We start from the raw sequence: 20,464 nt of genomic DNA on the forward strand, positions 1-20,464 counted from the left end.
ACACATCACACAATTTAGGTTGAACTTGTCAAGAGATTGTCTTGCCGTAGTAGACCTCCTAAGTGTTGGGGTAAAGGCACATTGCCACCCCTTTATTAAAGATATGACACCTATGACTGTCTTAAGACAGTCATAGGGTAAAAACCTAATCCTAATAAAACATAAGAGTTTGTGGTGTGGCTCATCACTTCACACCCGCATCTTGAGTGTCACTCTCTCTCTCTCTCTCTCACCTTCTCTCCGTTGCTCTTCTCCCTCTGTCCTTCCCCTTCAACTGGTATCAGAGCCTCTCTTCCCCCTCTACCCCTGCCTACCATACCCTCTACCTCCCTCGGGACTTGTGCCCCCTTGACATAGAGCAAGCAGCTAGTGCTGCAGCGCGGCACAGCTAGCGGGGCGACGAGGCAACAGCGCGGGCAGCGTGCAGGCAGCATCGCGGGTAGCGTGCAGGCAGGGCATGGGCGTAGGCATCGCGTGCGTGGGCGCAGGGAGCGCGCGGGCATCAGCTGGGCTTCGAGCCCATTCGCCGTACAGTTGCGTACGGACGTACGGTCGTCCGTACAGCCGTACTGTTGACCGTACTGTACGGACCGCCGTACAGACTGCGACAGTAAGGTGTCCTCTTTCGATTGGGAGCAGCGTTAGGGATCTGCGTCAAGGAAGGCTTGTTTTTCGAAATTTTTTTTTTGGGTACCCTGCACAAGTACACAGGTACAGCAGGTACTACAGTGCTGCCAGTACAAAGGTACAAAAGTACAGCAGGTACATCAGTTTTTTTTCTGGGAGAAAAAGAGAAGGAGAGAGAGCACTCTGCTCTTCATTCAGGATTATTTTTCAGTTCTCAAAACTGTGTTTTTTCTGAAAGTACAGCAAGTACCTTCGTCTCCCTCGTGCTTGAGGTGATCAGAACCACAGTGTGTGGTTGATTGCACAGTTATCTTGTTTTGGGAAGGTAATGCCTTGATTTTGCAGAGGACTTTTATGCCTTTGCTGAGTGCAAATCTCAGCTTTTGGGTGACATTTTCAAAGGGCTTTTGCCTGGAAGCTTATGCAGTGTATGCCTTGAGACAGTGTGGAGCCAAGGAGCCCACATTAGTCTTGTTTCCGCAGTGTACTCAGTGACATTTCTTGCAGGTCACATTTTGTGTACCACACTTTTTTTTGAAAATCTCAGTTGAGCCACGCTTGGCCAGGGCGCATCGAGTTTACTCGGTCCCTAACTGTCCATCGTTGACAGTGCTCAAAAGATTTTCTCTTCAGTGTCTGTACGTTGGGATCTGTGTTGTTATTGTGTACACAGGGCTGTTTATGCATTGCATTGTCAGGTGAAAGTGCCAGGAGAGCGCTACATTTTGTATGCTACCTCAGTGTTGAGGTGTTCTTCACTTGGTACAGGTTTCAAATCAAGGGGCTTTTGCCTAGACTTTAATTGAGAGCACTTGGGTTACTGTCAGAGACCTTCAGATGCCTTTTATCCCCTTGGCAGAAGGGTGATTGCTTGGGATTTGTCCCATTTTCTGTTGCAGGTTTGTGACAGGCTGAAGAGTCTGGAACTTTTTTTTGGTGAACAAAACAGTGTATGACAAGTGGTTTATGCATATAAAATCAGTGCAATACCTCATCTGAGGTGGGAGAAGTGATCAGAACAGCAGTGTTTTGTGCTTTGTCAGCTGATGATGCACTGTTAAAGCACTTGTGGAACAGCGGCAGCATTCTGAAATTACTGTTTTATGCCTATTTGAGCACGGTACAGTGTGTCAGAAGGTACAGTAACTGGAGGGAAATTTTTTTTTTTTTCTGTTTTGCTGCAGATTTCTTGACAGTAAAAACAGCACTATTGTGAGTGCTCCTGGCTCTTGATAGAGCAGTTTTTTTTTCTGAGAAATCAGAATTCTATTCAGTCTTTTTTTGACTTACAGGGAGTCAGGTACTTTCCTTATCTGATATGGCATCAGGGGGAAGTGAATCATCAATTCTGAACATAAAGAAATTGGAAGGAGCACACAATTATGCATTATGGGCAGAACAATGTTTGAATGTACTTCTGTTAAAGAAGATTTCTAAGCCCATAAGGGTGAAGGGTGTCAAGCCATCTGACATGGCAGATGATGAATGGGAAGAGCTTGATTTGTTCGCAAGGGCAGCTATCATGCTTACTATTTCTGATACTCTTGTGTTCAATGTTCAGGCTGAAAAGACCTCTTATGGCCTATGGCAGAGGCTAGCAGAGTTGTATGCCCAAAAGAGTTCAGCCAGTAAGGTTTATTGGTTGAAGAAGCTGGTTGATGACAGTGGTTACCACACCACATTTGGGGATTCCAAATGGGTGATTACTGATGGCCAGGTTGTAGTGGCTGAGGGTTATAAGAGTGATACCTTGTACCCTCTTTATGTTTCCAGTGTGGGTAATCATGTTGTTGCCATAACCGAGCTGCCAAAGGCTTCATTGTGGCATAGCCGGTTGGGACACATGTCTGTTAAAGGAATGCAAGAACTGTCAGGTTATCTGCCGTCTCTTTCATTTTCAGATTTGCCTACTTGTGATCATTGCATATTTGGTAAGCATTCTATGACTCCTCATAAGAGGAGAACTCCCCAAAATAGAGCACCGCTTGATCTAGTGCACACTGATTTGTGTGAGATGCCACAGCTATCACTAGGGGGTGCAAAGTATTTCATTACTTTTATTGATGATGCCACACGTAAAGTGTGGGTCTATTTCTTGAAGCATAAGAGCGATGCCTTAGATGCTTTCAGGAAGTTTGTCGCTCAGGTTGAGAATCGGACAGGTCGTAGGCTGAAATGCCTCAGATCCGATAATGGGGGTGAGTATGTGTCACATGCTTTTGTACAGTTTTGTGAAGCTAAGGGCATTAAACAGGAACTCACAGCCCCTCATAATGCATCTCAAAATGGTGTAAGTGAGCGGATGAATCGAACTATTCAGGAGAAGGTTCGATGTATGTTGTCTTATGCTGCATTACCCCATGGCTTTTGGGCAGAAGCCGTGCAAACAGTAGTTCACATTATTAACAGGTCGCCAAACAAGGCTTTGGAGTTGAAAGTGCCAGAGGAGGTGTGGTCTGGCAAGCCACCTTCATATAAGCACTTACGTGTGTTTGGCTGCGAGTGCTTTGCTTATATACGCAAAGAACTGCGCACCAAACTGGAGCCAAAGTCTTTCAGATGCATCTTCATGGGTTATGGTGACGAAGGTGAAATGGGGTACAGGTTATGGGATCCCGTTAAACGGAAGATTATACGCAGCAATGATGTCATCTTTAAAGAGGATAGTGTACACAAGGAACTCGTGCAACCTGTGGAATACAGGAGGGTTATTTATGATGATGATGGACAGCAAAGAATGCCCTTTTATATGCAGCAGCAGGCTGCTGCAGATAACCCTGTTCAAGAGGGTATACAGGCTGAAAATCAGCCAGATAATTTTGCCAATGATGCACCACTGGATATGCCAGCAGATGGGGCTGTAGAACAGCCAGATATGGTGGTACAGCCACCCGTCATGCATGACGAACAGGCTGGACAGCAGCCTAATCCGGAACATTTTGTTAGGAGGAGCACCCGTGTACAACGGCCTCCTGCCAGGTTTGTTCCAGGAGCCAATAATGTGGCTGATTTTTTCATGCTGACAGATTGTGGTGAGCCTCCCAGCTTCAAGGAAGCTATGGGAAGAACAGAGAAAAGGAAGTGGGAGAAAGCCATGCAGTCAGAAATGGACTCCCTACTTCAAAATGATACATGGGACTTGGTGCAGCTACCTGCAGGCAGAAAGGTTTTGCCATGCAAGTGGGTTTACAAAGTCAAAGTGGATTCCAATGCTTTACCGAGGTATAAGGCCAGATTGGTTGCCAAGGGATTTAAGCAGGAGAAGGGCATTGACTTTGATGAGATTTTTTCCCCTGTAGTCAAGATGACTACTTTGAGAGCAGTGTTAGCTCTTGTTGCTCATGAGGACATGGATTTATGTCAGATGGATGTGAAGACTGCTTTTCTTCACGGAGATCTCCATGATGAGATCTACATGAGTCAGCCAGAGGGATATGCTGTTAAAGGGAAAGAGCAGCTTGTGTGTAAGCTCAAGAGGAGCTTGTATGGACTCAAGCAGGCGCCAAGAGAATGGTACAAGAAGTTTGATGCCTTCATGCAGTCCCAAGGGTATCATAGGTGTGAGACCGATCATTGCTTGTACACCAAATGGACAAAGGATGGCAGTTTGATGCTACTCATTCTATATGTGGATGACATGCTTATTGCCAGTAAATCTCAGCATGAGATTAGTGCTTTAAAGAAACAACTGCATAAGTCTTTTGACATGAAAGACTTGGGTGATGCAAACCATATTCTTGGCATGCGGATTACTCGTGACAGGTCCAAGGGACTTTTGTTTCTGTCACAGAAGGAGTACATTGACAAAGTACTGCAGAGGTTTAAAATGGAGGGGGGGAAGTCTATTAGTACCCCGTTGCCTCCACATTTAAAACTCAGCAGTAAGGACAGCCCCAGATCAGATGATGATAAGGCTGAAATGGTCAAAGTTCCGTATGCATCTGCAGTTGGTTCTTTGATGTATGCCATGGTTGCCACTCGTCCGGATATTGCTTTTGCGGTGGGAGTCATCAGCAGGTATATGGCAAATCCAGGCAAGCGGCACTGGGAAGCAGTGAAAGGTGTCTTGAGGTATCTCAAGGGTACCAAAGACTTGTGCATATGCTATGGTAGGCAGGATGCATTGGTGCATGGTTTTACAGATTCAGACTATGCAGGGAATGCATATAACCGGAAGTCTACTACCGGTTATATTTTCACATTTGCAGGAGGTGCTATATCATGGGTGTCTCGGTTGCAGAAATGCGTTGCACTATCAACTACTGAAGCTGAATATGTTGCAGCCACTGAGGCTTGCAAGGAAGCAATATGGCTTACTCGGCTGGTGGGAGATTTGGGCATTACAGGAGATATGCCAGTTTTGCATTGTGATAGTCAGAGTGCTATCATGTTAGCAAAGAATCCGGTCTTTCATCAAAAGACCAAGCACATAGATGTGAAATATCATTTCATCAAGGAGGTACTGGAAGACAAGCGACTTGAGCTTGTGAAAGTGCATACTGATGATAATCCTGCAGATTTGCTCACTAAGAGCTTGCCTACAGAGCGGTTTGCACATTGCCGCCACATCATGGGATTGGATGAGACCATTCTTATTTTATGGTCTTGTATACAGTAACTGTATATTGCTGTAATTTTTATTCTTTTCTCCCCTTTAGGCACATTGGCCTTTAGGTGGGAGGTTGTTGGGGTAAAGGCACATTGCCACCCCTTTATTAAAGAAATGACACCTATGACTGTCTTAAGACAGTCATAGGGTAAAAACCTAATCCTAATAAAACATAAGAGTTTGTGGTGTGGCTCATCACTTCACACCCGCATCTTGAGTGTCACTCTCTCTCTCTCTCTCACCTTCTCTCCGTTGCTCTTCTCCCTCTATCCTTCCCCTTCACTAAGTTTGGCCTCACTTTGTCCTGCCAAGTTTCCTCCTAAAGTCGGGCCTGGAGATTGCAGCAGAGCTGGAGCAGGAGCCAGCAGCAAGAACCTGCAGAAAGGGACTTACGAAGGCCTGACCAGATCAGCAGAAGCACCAACTGGGTCGGCGGAGTCGATGGCTGATTGGCTGATTTACAGACTGGCTGGCCAGTCTGCTGATCAGCTTGTCCAGTCTGGAGGGCCTAAAGCCCTATAAATAGGCCCATTCGTGGGCACAACTATCAGTTCAGATTGGAGGTGCTTTCACCTGATCTGGAGCGATTTGGTGTGCACCTACAGCTAGTAGGGGAGCACATGTTTGCTGGAAGGTGCTGTGCAAGGAACACACTATAGATGGTGACGGAAGCTCACCGAGGAGCGCACAACCTGATTAGTGCAAGGACGGAAGTAGGAGCAGTACTTGTGCTCACCATAGAGCATCCAGGGTAGTGGATTGCTGCATATTTTGGGATCTCTGGTGGATCTCTGTAAGGAGCATTTGGCTCAGTTTTGTGCAATTTACTCGGAGATACTGTGGATTGTTCTAATGTTGTCTACTCTTCTGAATTCGATGCTTATGAGTTTTCGCTTATGGACATAGAAAGTTTAAAGTTTGAATCAAAGCATTCCCTTCTCTTCTCTCGAGATTCTTCCAGTGCATATGCCATATCCATTTGTATTTCCGCTGCATGGAGAAGCTTGACAAGTGTATAAGTTTTTCTAACATGGTATTAGAGCCGAACTGCCTGGTGTGCTTAGAATAGAGATTTGAGAGATGGGCTTGAGAAGAGGGTGAGATCTGTACCTGTGAGTTTTAGTCCAAAGGGAATTCACATGTACCAACCTTCTTGTCACACCTCTACTGATCAAAAGTGCCATTCTCTTTCAGTTGTCTAAGTCGATCTCTTACCAATGCGTACACCTAGCTAGCTTCAGAAAAGAAGATGCTGATGCCTTGGCAATGACCGTTGGGACAATGGTGGATATAGTGCTTCTGCACATTCAACTGGCGGAGACTACACTTAAGGCATGCATGATCCTGACAGACTTTTATGAATACCGGTTGCGTCATAATGCTCCAAAATCAGCAGTTCGTGCTGATGATGGAAGAAGGTTGTCATGTGCACGCTAGGGACAGGCAGGCGGATGACGTGCTAGAGTGCTATCCATGGGAACATGGGTCAGCAGGATTGTTTTTTCGCTTTTCTTGGTGCTTGTGTGCTTTTCTTGGCTTTTGTTGGCGACGAGCACTCTTCACTGAGGTTATATAGGGAGTGCTAGGGCCATAGTTGCACAGCGCATGCATTCACCAGGCGGTATGGGACGCCAAGGGTGAGGTTTGGCTTGCAGGGCTGGCAGTTTCCACGAGGCTCGCAAGCCTGGTGTCACGATCTGTGACGTATTCCTTTCTGTTTCTAGACTTATGGATGGTTTGATGAATGGACACTTGTGGAAGGGTATGCCCTTTCGACGGGACACTTCTTAATGAGGCACAACCCTTCACAAGAGACATTCTAATGAAGAGACATTCCTATTGTAATGTACCCTCTCATCAAGGGTCACACCCTTCACAAGGGGTACACACCTCTTCATGCACATACCCTTTGGAGTACACACCTTTTCATGTGTGACTCTTCACTCTCTATATAAGAGAGGCCAAATTGTATGGATGACAATCACATCCACCCTACAGACATTCAAGCAATACAGTTATTCCTTGTTCTCTGCTATCTCAGTCTCCTTTCTGTTCCTTAGCACAGTTCTAAATATAGTAAATCTAGGATTTCTTACAGTGGTATCAGAGCAAAATTCGCTCCTGCCTGTAGGAAATGCCCCCCACCTTCTAGCGCTGATTTGATACATTTTTGCCGCTAGAAGGACACCCGTGCACATTGTGCATGGAAGAGATGGAGAGGATGAGTGTAAAATTTTTTAACGCCTACCCGGCCTAAAGTCATCCTGGCCTCTCCATCTCCCTCACATCACAAGTTGATGTGAATGGACACGACCAAAATCGTGTCCTTTCAGGTGCTTGGGCTGTCCCAAAACCAAGGGACGCACCTTTTCCACCATGGGACACACCTTTTGGTGACGAGTCTCGACTCCTCACTCATGGGACATACCCCATCGTGGGCAAAGGGACATACCTATTCATGCAGGGTCGCACCCCTTTTAACAATAGGGACATATCCCCTCATGAACAGGTGCACCTATTCCAAGGGTCACACCCCTTCGAATAGGCACACCTCCTAGGCCCCAAGTACCTACAAAAGGGTACCTAGAGGGGTAAAAAGGGACAAAAAATTAAACCCATCCCCTACCCCTAGGTTTACCCTAGCTACCCTAGGGTTAAACTAAACCCCCATTTAAATTTTTGGGGCAAATAACCCTTTAGGCAGCCAAAGCGAAAAGTCGCAGCCTCTCTTTCAACCCAAAAAAAAAAAAACTGTACGGACTTCCGTACCCTCCTGCGCCATCTTTCCGTACTTTCCTGCGCAGCCAGCCTGCACCGTACGGAATTCCTGGCACCAGCCCTGCGCAACACCAGCCCTGCACCGTACGGATCTTGAGCAAATCCTTGCGCAACCAGCCGTACAGCCCTGCGCCATCTTTCCGTACCCCGCCTGTGCAGTCATTCCGTACAACCCTGCGCGTACCTTCGCTGCCCTGCCGTACAGCCTGCGCAAGCCAGCTGTACAGCCGTACAGCCGTACAGCCGTCCAGCCTGCGCTGTCAGTTCCTGGTTTGCCATTCCCTGCGCTGCCAGTCCCTGTTTCGCTGCCAGTCCCTGACTACTGCCAGCCCTTGCCTCGCCATTTTCACTGACAGTCCACTCCCTATTTGCAGCCCTGGATACCACTTTTCCTGACAGTCTGCTGCCCTCTCCTTGTTTCGCCATTTTCACCCTGCCAATTCAGCACCAGTTGGCACTATTCGCGCGATGAAGACAGCCCGTTGACAGCCCGGACCAGACAAGCCTCGAGCACTCCTCGCAAAACACTGCAACATGGACCTCCGGACAACGATTTGCAGCCTTCTTCTACGCAATCACTTGGCAGATTAAAGTATTGCCAGGTGGAGTCTTTCCAATCTGCTTTTTAAGGATTCTTTTTAACAAGTTACAGCAAATGAAAGAATCCACATTAAAGCATGGAAACCCCTGGTAATTCACCCGGCCATTCAAGGACACCTCAGGCACCTGCTACTACACAATATCGTGTTCAAATTGCACAGCCAGCCCATTTTGGAGCCTTTGCATCTTGGGTCTTCTTTGTCACGTGCCCTCCGAGTGACTTGGATCACATCCTCTACCTTCTGCGTGAGGCACCTCAGTTACATTATTTCCTCAGCACAGTACAGGTTGTGTTACACGAGACACGAAGATATCCGGAACACGATATTCCTCAGGAGTTTGCTGTTCATTTTTGGAGAGAGTTTTACCCTTCACCTTCGGCATCCCCAGGGTACTCTCCACCTCCTTCAGCTCCCCGATATCCTCCTCTACAGGGTGTACCTTCTCCAAGTCAGTATTTACATCCTGAAGGCACTCCCTCCCCTGGATATCCTCCTCTTCCGACAGCAGCTCCTTACCCTTTTTCAGATCCGTGGACTCTGCTCCCTACCCCTGTCTTATCACGAGCAGTAACACCATTTTCAGAATCTCCAGTGTTACCTCCGACAGGACCTCCCTTACCAGATTTCCACGGGTGGTTCCATCCTGCCTCGCCTGCCCCCTCCAATATGAGCAACCTCAGGGAGCAGCCCGAATCCTCTTTCAGGGATGGTACAAACTAGAGCGCAAGTTCGCGCTTTTCTTCCAGGGATTTCCGACATGTCGCACCGCTCGCGTGAAGCCTCTCCCGAGATTAAAGAATCAAGTCCCAAAAAGACCCCTGAAGGCAACGTCCAAAGTGAATCTCTATTGCAACTTCAAATATCTCAGCTTCAGGACAGCATCTCCGACCTGGTTCAAAAAGTTCAACAACTCCAAGATTCTCGAAGTCCAGCACATACAGAGGACGACGTGACGCAACCCGACGACGATGCGGACTCTTTCCCACCAGAGGTAGAAAACACTGAACTGCGTACTCTCTACCGATTACTTCAAGCTTCCAAAACAAAACGACTTGACGTCAAACTTCCGGAAGCCTACACTGGTCAACGCAATCGCCGAACAGTTGACCAATGGCTCGCTAAAATGCGCATGTATTTTGACACTGTTGACCTCACGGAAGGCAAAAAGATCGCCTTGGCAGCCTCCCTCCTGAAGGATACAGCATTTCTATGGTGGCAAAGACGCTTAAAGGACGGAAAAAGTGTGTTAACTTGGGAACGTTTTGAACACGTGCTCCGTAAGCAGTTTGTACCTGCCAATGCGGACTTCCAAGCACGATCAAAACTTCGACAGTTGGAGCAAACGGGTTCCCTGTCTTCTTATATCTCTCAGTTCACCACATTGGTGCTGGAGATTGATGGTTTAACTGAGGATGATCGCCTTCATGCTTTCATCTCAGGCCTAAATCCCTCGTTACGCATTGATGTTCTTAAAGCAAACATCACCACCACAGATGGCGCTATTGCTTATGCAGAGCGCATTACAGATTTCCTAAACACAGGGAAGCAGAGTGCTAATCGCACACAGAACTCTCCTATGGCCAAAGGTGCTCGCCCTCAAGATAACACCAGGTTTCGCAAGAACTTCGGTAATCAAGGTCAGCGACAGTCTCAAGATCCCCAGAAGCCTCAGAAATCATTTGCTGGATTCCAACAGAAGCACTCCCCCAAGGATCGTGTTTTTTCTTCTTCACAAAGTCATTACCGACAGCCCCAACATAAAGGTACGGTCACTGACAAGAAGAACAACTCCAGCTCAAAAGGACTTTGTACCATCTGTACCGGCGACCATAGATGGTTCGATTGTCCCAAGCGACCAAAGCAAAATTCTAATATGGAACCTAGCACTTCCCCAAAAGAAGATGCTACCTCAGCACAAGACAAGAAAGGCAAAGCTGTTCGAATGGCAAATACCATCCACCTGAGCCTTGCCAGCAACCCGGAACCTTCCCTGGCTACTCAAGTACTTTGTGTTCAAGGATCGATTCGTGGAACAACGGTCACCATCCTCATCGACAGTGGCTGTTCTCATACTTTCCTAGCCAGTTTTGTGGTCGATAAACTTCGGTTGACCACTAGTCCTAGTCTCGTGGACTATCAGATTGAACTCGCAAATGGAACAACTTTCTTGTGCAACACCAGGATCAAAAACTTGTCTTTTCGCATCCAACATTATACGGACAAGTTGAACTTCGACATCATGCCTCTTTCTCGGTACGATGTCATACTCGGACAACAGTGGCTATACGATTATGATCCATCAATCAGCTTTCGCAGCCATACTATCCAGTTTGTCCACCAGGGAAAACTTATTGAGCTAACTGGTTCTAGGGATTCTCCTTCAACCCCAGTTGCCTCTGCCCTACAAGTAAAGAAGTGGGTTCGTAAACGCCAAGCAAAGACTTCACTTCTGTTGGTTACGGCAGTAGAGGAGACACCAACAAACGATCCTCCTGAATACCTCAACCAACCTTTTTTCCAGCCCTACCTGGATCTTTTTCCACAGGAATTGCCAAAGCAGTTACCACCTCGACGACCAGTGGATCACCCAATCGAACTTATTCCCGGCAGTAATCCACTGTCGAAACCTCCTTATCGGGTTTCTCACACTCAAAATGAAGAAATCCAAAGACAGGTCACCGAGCTACTCGACAAAGGTCACATTCGGCCCAGTCGCAGTCCTTTCGGATCTCCTGTATTACTTGTGGAAAAAAAGAACAAGTCTATGCGCCTCTGCATCGACTACCGAGCCCTCAACAAGCTCACTATCAAAAACAAGTATCCATTGCCTCGCATTGATGACCTTTTCGATCAACTTCTACATGCAACACACTTCTCCAAGATTGATCTTCGTTCAGGTTATCATCAAATTCGTATACGAGAAGGCGATGAGTACAAGACAGCTTTTCGAACAAAGTATGGACACTATGAATGTTTGGTCATGCCTTTTGGGTTAAACAATGCCCCGGCCACATTCATGACATTAATGAACGACATCTTCAGGCCTTTCCTCGATAAGTTCGTCATCGTTTACCTCGATGACATCCTCGTTTTCAGCAGATCCCTACTTAAGCATAAACAACATCTTCACCAAGTTTTTGAAGTTCTCTGCGCAAATTCTCTCTACATCAACATTGAGAAGAGTGAGTTCTTCAAGACCCAACTCGAATATTTGGGACATGTTATTTCAGCTCAAGGTATCTCTGTGGATCCCAAGAAGGTCGAGGTAATCCGAAACTGGCCTACTCCTAAGAATGTTCATGATGTCCGCTCTTTTCTCGGATTGGCAAACTTATACCATACAAAGGTCTATCAGTTTTCCGAAATCGCAGCTCCTATGTCCGAATTATTGAAAAGCACAGCAATTTTTCAATGGCTTTCCGAAACCGAGTATAGTTTCCAACAACTCAAGCAAGCACTCACTACCACACCAGTTATGGCTATTGCTGACCCAACTCTTCCATTTGAGGTCATGACCGACGCTTCCGACATCGCTACAGGAGCAGTCTTGATGCAAGAAGGCAGAGTTATTGCTTTTGACAGCCATAAACATTCTGATATCCAAACCCGATATCCAGTCTATGATAAGGAGTTTCTTGCTGTTGTACATGCTTATCGCTCTTGGAAACATTATCTCATGGGAGCCGACTCTGTGGTCAAGACAGACCATCACTCTTTAAAGTATATCTTTACTCAGCCAGTCATGAACGCTCGAGATCTGGACGACTCCGACGCTACTTGGCAGTCTGATGAAGACTTACAGCAGTACCCTGATCTTTTACAGCAGTATTTTCAGAATCTACCATGATATTTTCTACATCAGTTCATTATCTCCACCAGGGTCTTCTTTTGAGTGGGAGGGGATGTCACGATCTGTGACGTATTCCTTTCTGTTTCTAGACTTATGGATGGTTTGATGAATGGACACTTGTGGAAGGGTATGCCCTTTCGACGGGACACTTCTTAATGAGGCACAACCCTTCACAAGAGACATTCTAATGAAGAGACATTCCTATTGTAATGTACCCTCTCATCAAGGGTCACACCCTTCACAAGGGGTACACACCTCTTCATGCACATACCCTTTGGAGTACACACCTTTTCATGTGTGACTCTTCACTCTCTATATAAGAGAGGCCAAATTGTATGGATGACAATCACATCCACCCTACAGACATTCAAGCAATACAGTTATTCCTTGTTCTCTGCTATCTCAGTCTCCTTTCTGTTCCTTAGCACAGTTCTAAATATAGTAAATCTAGGATTTCTTACACCTGGGCTCGGTGGGGCTGATCGAGTCTGGATCAGCATGATTGGGTGGCAAGTTTAATCTGATCCAGACCCTATTCTTTGAATCTTGGAAATTGGATTGTGAAATCTGGACAGAGGTTTTGGAATTATTATGGTTCATGATGACCTGTGATGTGGTTTCCGAAATTCTAGAAGCTGTTAATTATAATTTGTACAGGTTGGTCAGTATGTAGTCAAAGGTATCATAGATCATAGTTTGGGATCTTAACAGCCTTGAGGACGTATTCTGATTGTTTGTGCACACGAGGGGCATGTCTGCTATCCAAGTGTTTCCCACAAGGCAAAAATGTTTCCGTGGAAACGTACTTCAGATGTTTTACATCCAGAAATATAACCAATTTAGAACTCAAAAATAATTACAAACAAAGGTTGATTTGTGACTCGTCATGTTTTGGTTGCTTGGATATGTTTATAATTATGAAGGAAAGTATTCCAAAGGTGTGAAACTCCCAAAATCAAGTCGTTTCACAGTATGGCTTTAAATGACGTGTGATAGATTCTGATTGGTTGGAAGAATTACTTGCAGTATATATTGCTCTTTCAACACCTTATCAGTCATGTTGGTTGGAAGAATTTCTGGCAACTTACTCTTATATATTGCTATATTCAACACTGTATCAGTCATGTATGCTTTCAGAGGTAATAGAAGGACCATAAAAACCGGCTCTATTATATGGTTCTAAGTGCTAGGAATGAGTTAGAGACTAGAGTATCAATGCTTAGGAAGTCTTAGGTCCATCTGTAAGGAAAGGGTCTTGTACACCTCTAAATTTGGACTGCCTCCACAGCATATCTTGTGAGAAGAAAGTTATGAACAACTGTACCTTGAAACACAATCAATGATGCATTTTGATTAGTTGTGTAGAGTTCTAATATTTGAAGAAGATAAGTTTGATTTTTACAAGCACACCGCCAAAATTCATATTATTGTCTCTGTTGGCAGGGTACTGCAGATGAAGTCGTCGATTGTTCTCACGGAAGGGAACTCTGGAACTCGAGTAAAGAAAAATATGAGCCTCTTTGGGTAAAAGGAGGTGGACACTGTAATCTGGAAGTATACCCTGAGTATCTGCGTCACCTAAGGAAGTTTATATCATTGATGGAGAAATCTTCTCCTCATAGAAATGGATTGAGGCTAAGTAATGAGCATTCAGAGCAGTCTAGAAAAAGTGTGGACAGATGAGAGCAGTGAAGGCAGAATTGAACATTGATGGAAAGGCAATTTGTATCATGTATTGTAGCTTGGAGTCGTATCCTGTATGTACAAGACCTTCAGTGTATTTGAAGGGGATTTAGAAAGGGACTTGGATAGTTCTCACCACCATCGTGCATGACTGTGGTTGTGACATACCAGTTGGGAGGGGAATATGTAATGTAGAAACTCCTGAGTGCTTTATCACACTGATTGAGAATAGACATCATTTGTTTTGACAAGAAGATGGAGACCAGAGGAAAAGGCGTGTGGTTGTGCTAAAGCTTCAAGCCTTGCCATTTATCTTAGTAGAGTCACTCACCTCTGATCTGGGAATGGATGTACACATGCAGCGTAGCAAACCTCTTTTTCATGTAAAGGTTTTGATGTCTCTACATCTATCTGGCCAAAATTTGTGTATCCGTATCCTGTTAATTGCAAGCTCAAGCTTTGAAGTTTGTAAAGGGCCTTTTGGCCAATATATTTTTGTTCTCTGCGATGCAGAGGGGTTTCAAGAATTTTATTGCTCTAGATGTGAAACTACAGAACTGTGTTTAGGCGCATCCAATAGCAAAAATGCTTCCCCTTATTTAATGCAACCCCTTCCTTCTCTCCATACCCCTCAGTAAACAAAGAATTGGCATCCCTCCCGTGTGCGCCCTGTCCCCCCCTTGTTTCAGACTTCCTTTTAGGTCCCCTCCTTCCATTGATACATCCTCCCCTCCCCCAATGATTAATATTTACAGTCTCCCTTTTCACCCTCGACTGATTAATATAGGCCATTAGAAATTACAAATCTCACATATTTTCCCCTTGTCATAGCCGGTGCTTGAGACATCTATTGTCATGTCATTGTCGGAAAATGTGATCAAACACTAGGTGCAGGTGAAAATTATTTACTGGAGGGTATTGATCTCGAAAGATACCTGAGGTGCAACATTCAACCAGTATTGCTAGAAGAAAAAACTATGTTGATAACTACTGAGAAAGACATCTGCATGTGTGATACCACCAGTGGGCAAGGAGGGGCCATGCATATAGCCCCCCTGTTGGTCAGTAGATTGATTGACCGACGTGTTGGGTGATGGAACCCGACCAAGAGGGCTTGGGTTTCGTTCCCTCTATTTGACTAGTTAGGTTAGGCTTACCTGACCTGATTGGGTGGCCAAACCTGGCCCCCAACCCCGACTAGTGAGGTGACCAAATGTGGCCCTATCCAGCCTCCAAATCTAGCCTGGCAAAGCTTGAACTTTAGTAGGTAGCCAGCCTCCAAATCCATCTTGGTGAAACTTGAACTTCAGCAGGAAACCTTGGTGTAAGTGCCCTAGTTGGTCTCCCTCCTAATTGTGTATATACATTGAGAAAGGATGCGTATTCTATGTCTCTCTTTGGGTGGGCACACCCACAAAGCCTCCCTCACTCATTGTTGTGCATGCAAGAGATGACTAATTATAACACCCCCTCTCCGCTCCTAGATGTTGAGTCAACCCCCCACGAGCTGGAATGCTGATCGAGTAGCTATTGTGGTAGAGGCTTGTTAGACAGTGCGTTGTCCTTTGTTGAATAGAAGGCTAGTAAGATATTGCCATCAAGGATCTTTTCACAAATAAAGTGTTACTGTATCTCAATGTGCTTGTTCGAGCATGGAACACCAGATTCCTCGCAGTTGCTATATAACTTTGATTGTCACGCTTGACGATGTTTCGATCTCTCTGGAAGGCCAGAAAAGAGAGAAGGTGGAGTGGATACCACATGACGGTGTCTCCCCCCCAAGGACGGGGGTGGAGAATAGCTTGAAAATGGCAATATGGAATTGCAATGGCACCCTTTGGTATGACCCAGGAGGTTTCTCAGAAACATACACTGTCAGAGATGAGATTTTCTACATCGAAACACATGAGAGCCTAGAGAGAGGATTGCCCATAGCGACAGGATAAGCCTGGGAGTCAGTCCATAGGAAGGAGATGAGAGAACGGGGTACACGGGTTTGGGGGGGTGACCACTCATATTTGGAGAGGAGCACATTCAACACGTGGGTACGAATCCAGCCGCCAGATACACGATCGATCTTCATTGCGGTGTGCTATTTCCCTTGGCTAGGCTTACTATCTGTCACTTGTTCACTACACCACATAATGTATGGGTTGTACTTCGTCGGCTCCACAATCGAAAAGCACAAGATCACGAGGGCCTACGGACTGAGCATTTCGCACATGGGAAGGAGGTCTTAGCTCCGGGTCTTGCACAGATGTTCAACCATGCGGTATGCCGCGGCTTACCATTGGCTTGGAGCACCACGACTACGTACGGATACTCAAAGCAGGAGACCCCATGGATATTCGGAACTATCGCACCGTCATGATCAGCCACACACTTGCCAAGATTTATGGATTGATACTAGAGAGAGAGATCAGCAATCATATAGACGCAGGAGGGTAGTGGGCATTAGGGTAGGCAGGATTCACGAGGCATCACTACTCTAGATACATCTTCACCCCTTGAGGGCTATCATTGAGGAGGTGAAATCCAAATACCAGAAAGTCTACACATGCTTTGCTTTGTAGACTTTCGGAAGTCCTTCGACACTGTCCCACGATCTTGCATGATTTGTAGACTACAGATGCAGATTCTACTAATCTAGGGTGTGATGAGCCTATATGAGACAGTTAGAGGTAGAGACAATGCCCCGGGTGGATCTATCAGATTGGGTCGAGAGCACGATTGGGGTGAAGCAGGGTTGCCCCCTCTCACCGACTCTCTTCGGACCTTATATTGATGAGATCACATCCTTCATAGATTGCCTAGGGGGCGAGGGATGGGCGACCTCATGATACAGAATTGCTATACGTTGATGACATAGTTCTTATATCATCCTCAACAAAAGGGCTGCAGAGACATCTGGAGGCCTAAGAGGTGTGCAGTAGAGAGAGAGACCTAATAGTCAACGTTGGGAAGGCGAAGGTTATGTTCTTCAACACCTCACGTGTAGTGCTCCGTCGACTTAGCTTCACTTCACCTATCGCGGGGCGAGCCAGTGGAGATAGTGTAGTCCTACACCTATTAGGGGGCAGTTTTCATAGGACCCATTTTTACGATGCAGCCCAGTCACGACTCACGTGGGCATAGTGCTTTGGCTCGACTAGAGCGATAGTGCTTCTAGGCGCACTTCTAGGATTCACTGGGGAAGGGCTGGCTTTTAGATATGATAGTGCGATCGACTTCCATGTATGCTGCACCCTTTTGGGGATGTGATCTTCTGAGGACAGACTGGAAGAAATTTGAGAGGTCATAGGTGATTATGGGGTCCAGGATGATTTGGTGTAAGACCTTAGTCCCGCATGAGATAGTGCAGGCAGAGTTTACCATGACACCCCTTCAGGTTGATGCCATCTTTCAGATAGTGACTTTCATCCAAAGAGTTTGGGACTTCTGCTGGAGACTTTCGAGGCTGGCCCTAGAGTCATCCAGACGATTAGCAGAGGACGGTGCTGACACATGGTATGCATGCATATCCACATGGCTTGCCAGACACGGTATCTAGACGGATAGGCTCCCCTCCTTTCAGTACAGCATGGACGTGCCTCCTTAGTCGAGCCCTTGAGATGAGATCAACCGTAACATACGGTTAGATCTCCTCCAACTCCATACATCTTGGACTTGGGAGGGAGGGAACCAGGATCTCCCCACCAAGGCCCAATTCAATTGCGACCACTTCCTATGAGTATCCGGAGGAGGGATTCATCATCAGACCCGAGTATCTCGAGTACAGAGGAGTCTCACATGCACTGAGGATTGCCATTGGATAGATGCGGGCTTTGTCCCATCAATTGAGAATTGAGGCGGGAGAGCCGCAAGTATACCCAGAGAGCAGTGGATCTACACGCTAAGGGTGGTTGAGATAGAGGAGCACCTTCTTTGTGTTTGCCTAGCCTACTATGAGATCCGAGGGCGCTACCACTGTCTCTACCTGTAAGAGAGTGGCTTCAGTTCACTATCACCAACTGATCCATTTCCATGACTAGGTTTTCATTAGCCTTTATTTGATGGAGATGCGTCAGCACACTAGGAGACGCTATTGTGACAGATCAGAGAGTAGCAGGAGGAGGGTAGACCACATGACATAGAGGTTGATCGGGCACAGCGACATGTCACAGATTTCTACACATTCGAGTCAGCCCCAGGACAACAAGATGAACCAGTGCAAGCCCTCAGTCCCACATGAGATAGTGCAGCCAGAGTTCGCCATGACACCCCTTTAGGTTGATACCATCTTTTAGATAGTGACTTTCATCCACAGAGTTTGGGACTTACCTCAATGGAGGCTTTTGAGGCTGGCCTTGGAGTCATCCAGATGACTAATAGAGGACGGTGCTGACACATGGTATGCATGCATATCCACATGGCCGGCCAGACATGGTATCTAGGTGGATAGGCTCCCTCCCTTTCAGTACAGCATGGACGCACCTCTTGAGTCATTCCTTGGAGATGAGATCAATCGTATCATACAGTTAGATTTCCTCTAGCTCCATACATCTCGGACTTTGGGGGCGGACCAGGAGATCCCCACCAAGGCCCAGTTCTACTGTGACCACTTCCTAAGAGTATCAGAGGAGGGATTCATCATCAGACCTCAGTATCTTGAGGATAGAGGAGTCTCACATGCACTGAGGATTTCCATTGGACAGATATAGGTTTCGTCCCATTAGTTGAGGATTGAGACAGAGAGAGCCGCATGTATAACCATAGAGCAACAAATCTGCACGCTATGTATGCTAGGGGTTTGAGAAAGAGGAGCATTTTCTTTATGTTTGCCTAGCTTGCTACAAGACTCGAGGGTGCTACCACTGTCTCTACCTAGGGGGGAGTGGCTTCGACCCTCTATCTCACGACTGATCCATTTCCATGATCGGGTCTGCATTGGAATTCAATCTAATGGAGATGCACAGGTACTGGGAGACACAACCGCGACAGATCAGAGAGTAGCAAGAGGGTGGTAGACCACAGGGGACAGAGGCTCACTGGGCACATCGACACATCACAGACTTCTACACATTTGAGTCATCCCCAGGGCATAGTGGAATGGAGGAGGAGCTAGCTGACACGAGGGTAGCTTGGATCAACAGAGAGAGCCGACACTATGCCATCAAGAGAGGGACGCAAAGGCCACGTGCGAGACAGAGAGTGCCCATAGCACATTCTATTGAGGTCCAACTTATCGCAGCGTTCCTCAGGGGGGATCGGCAGAGAGGAGGGGTAACTCTGGACATAGCCCAAAGAGTTCAGAGATCGAGGAGACCACGTCGTGTGCGAAGCTTACACACCTCATGTACTGAGAGAGAATGAAATCCCATTGATGGTCCAAATAATACCTTGGAGGAATGCTTCTCCCTTTGCCATCTAGAATGACCTTGAGCCTTCCCTCTTTGCGAACTGGAATTGTGGAACTATTGCTGACTAACACGTCACTTGAATTTAATCGAAAGTCTTGGAACTTTACCCAAGATGGAGTCATGTCCCTAGAGGCACCACTATCAAGTATCCACTCCCTTGTCTCACCAACCTGGAGGGCAACCCCTCTCCTCTTGAAAAAGATGAAGAATCCCATGACCTGCACATGAACAAAGAGGGAGTAACAATTGTGGCTAAGGAATCAATACCCTTGCCTGGATTTCTCTGAGGACACTTCCTTTAGTAGTGATCCTTCTGGCCAAATGGTTGCATGTATGTTCCACGTTCAAGGGCTATTTTTGTGCAGTAGTCTTTTCCCCTTAGGATGTGGATGAAGAAGAGTTCCATATACTCATGCCTTCTTTTTCCTTTGTTTTGCAGGGCATCTAAAGCCTCCACACCTCCATCTTGTGGAGGGCTATGGAAGCATTCTTGCTGATCAAGAACCATGGGAAAAATCTATTTTCACATGAGAGTGTTCAACCTCCCATTGGTGATAAGAAAAGATTAGAAAGATGAATATTGGGATGATAAATGGGACAATAGCATTTTGTAGCTACTCTTATTTCAATACGCCTATACCACCAATGAATGAATTGAACCATCAAGCTCATCTTTGTTCTACCACCCCCATGTTGTGTCACTCTCTTATACACAGACGCTGCTTGCTTGTGAATTCTTTCCATGCCCTGAGTGGACCACACTCCAATGCTTCCATAATGCCATGCCATGTATGGTGCATGAGCATATTAAATGTGCCATAAACAAAAAAAAAATAAAATCCATATGATATCATACATAAATTTAATAGTCTTGATATCAATAGGTAGATTCCACTCTACGTGGTAGCTTTCATCA

The 20,464-nt window shown here is 46.2% G+C and overlaps 1 protein-coding gene across 1 annotated transcript in view; it reads left to right on the plus strand.

The window, feature by feature from the left end:
- LOC147897862 (uncharacterized) overlaps positions 1-14,621 on the plus strand; it is a 66,728-nt gene extending 52,107 nt beyond the window's left edge. Inside the window, exon 5 of the mRNA XM_087380945.1 lies at positions 13,910-14,621. Coding sequence (XP_087237071.1) covers positions 13,910-14,149 — 240 coding nt within the window. The 3' untranslated portion in view covers positions 14,150-14,621. The remainder of the gene's footprint in view (positions 1-13,909) is intronic.
- The last annotated feature ends 5,843 nt before the right edge of the window (positions 14,622-20,464 follow it).

The sequence above is a fragment of the Dipteris shenzhenensis genome, chromosome 10 (genome assembly GCF_047967505.1).
Source record: "Dipteris shenzhenensis isolate YYH24624 ecotype China chromosome 10, Dip_SZ_1.0, whole genome shotgun sequence".
NCBI classification, from domain to species: Eukaryota; Viridiplantae; Streptophyta; class Polypodiopsida; order Gleicheniales; family Dipteridaceae; genus Dipteris; species Dipteris shenzhenensis.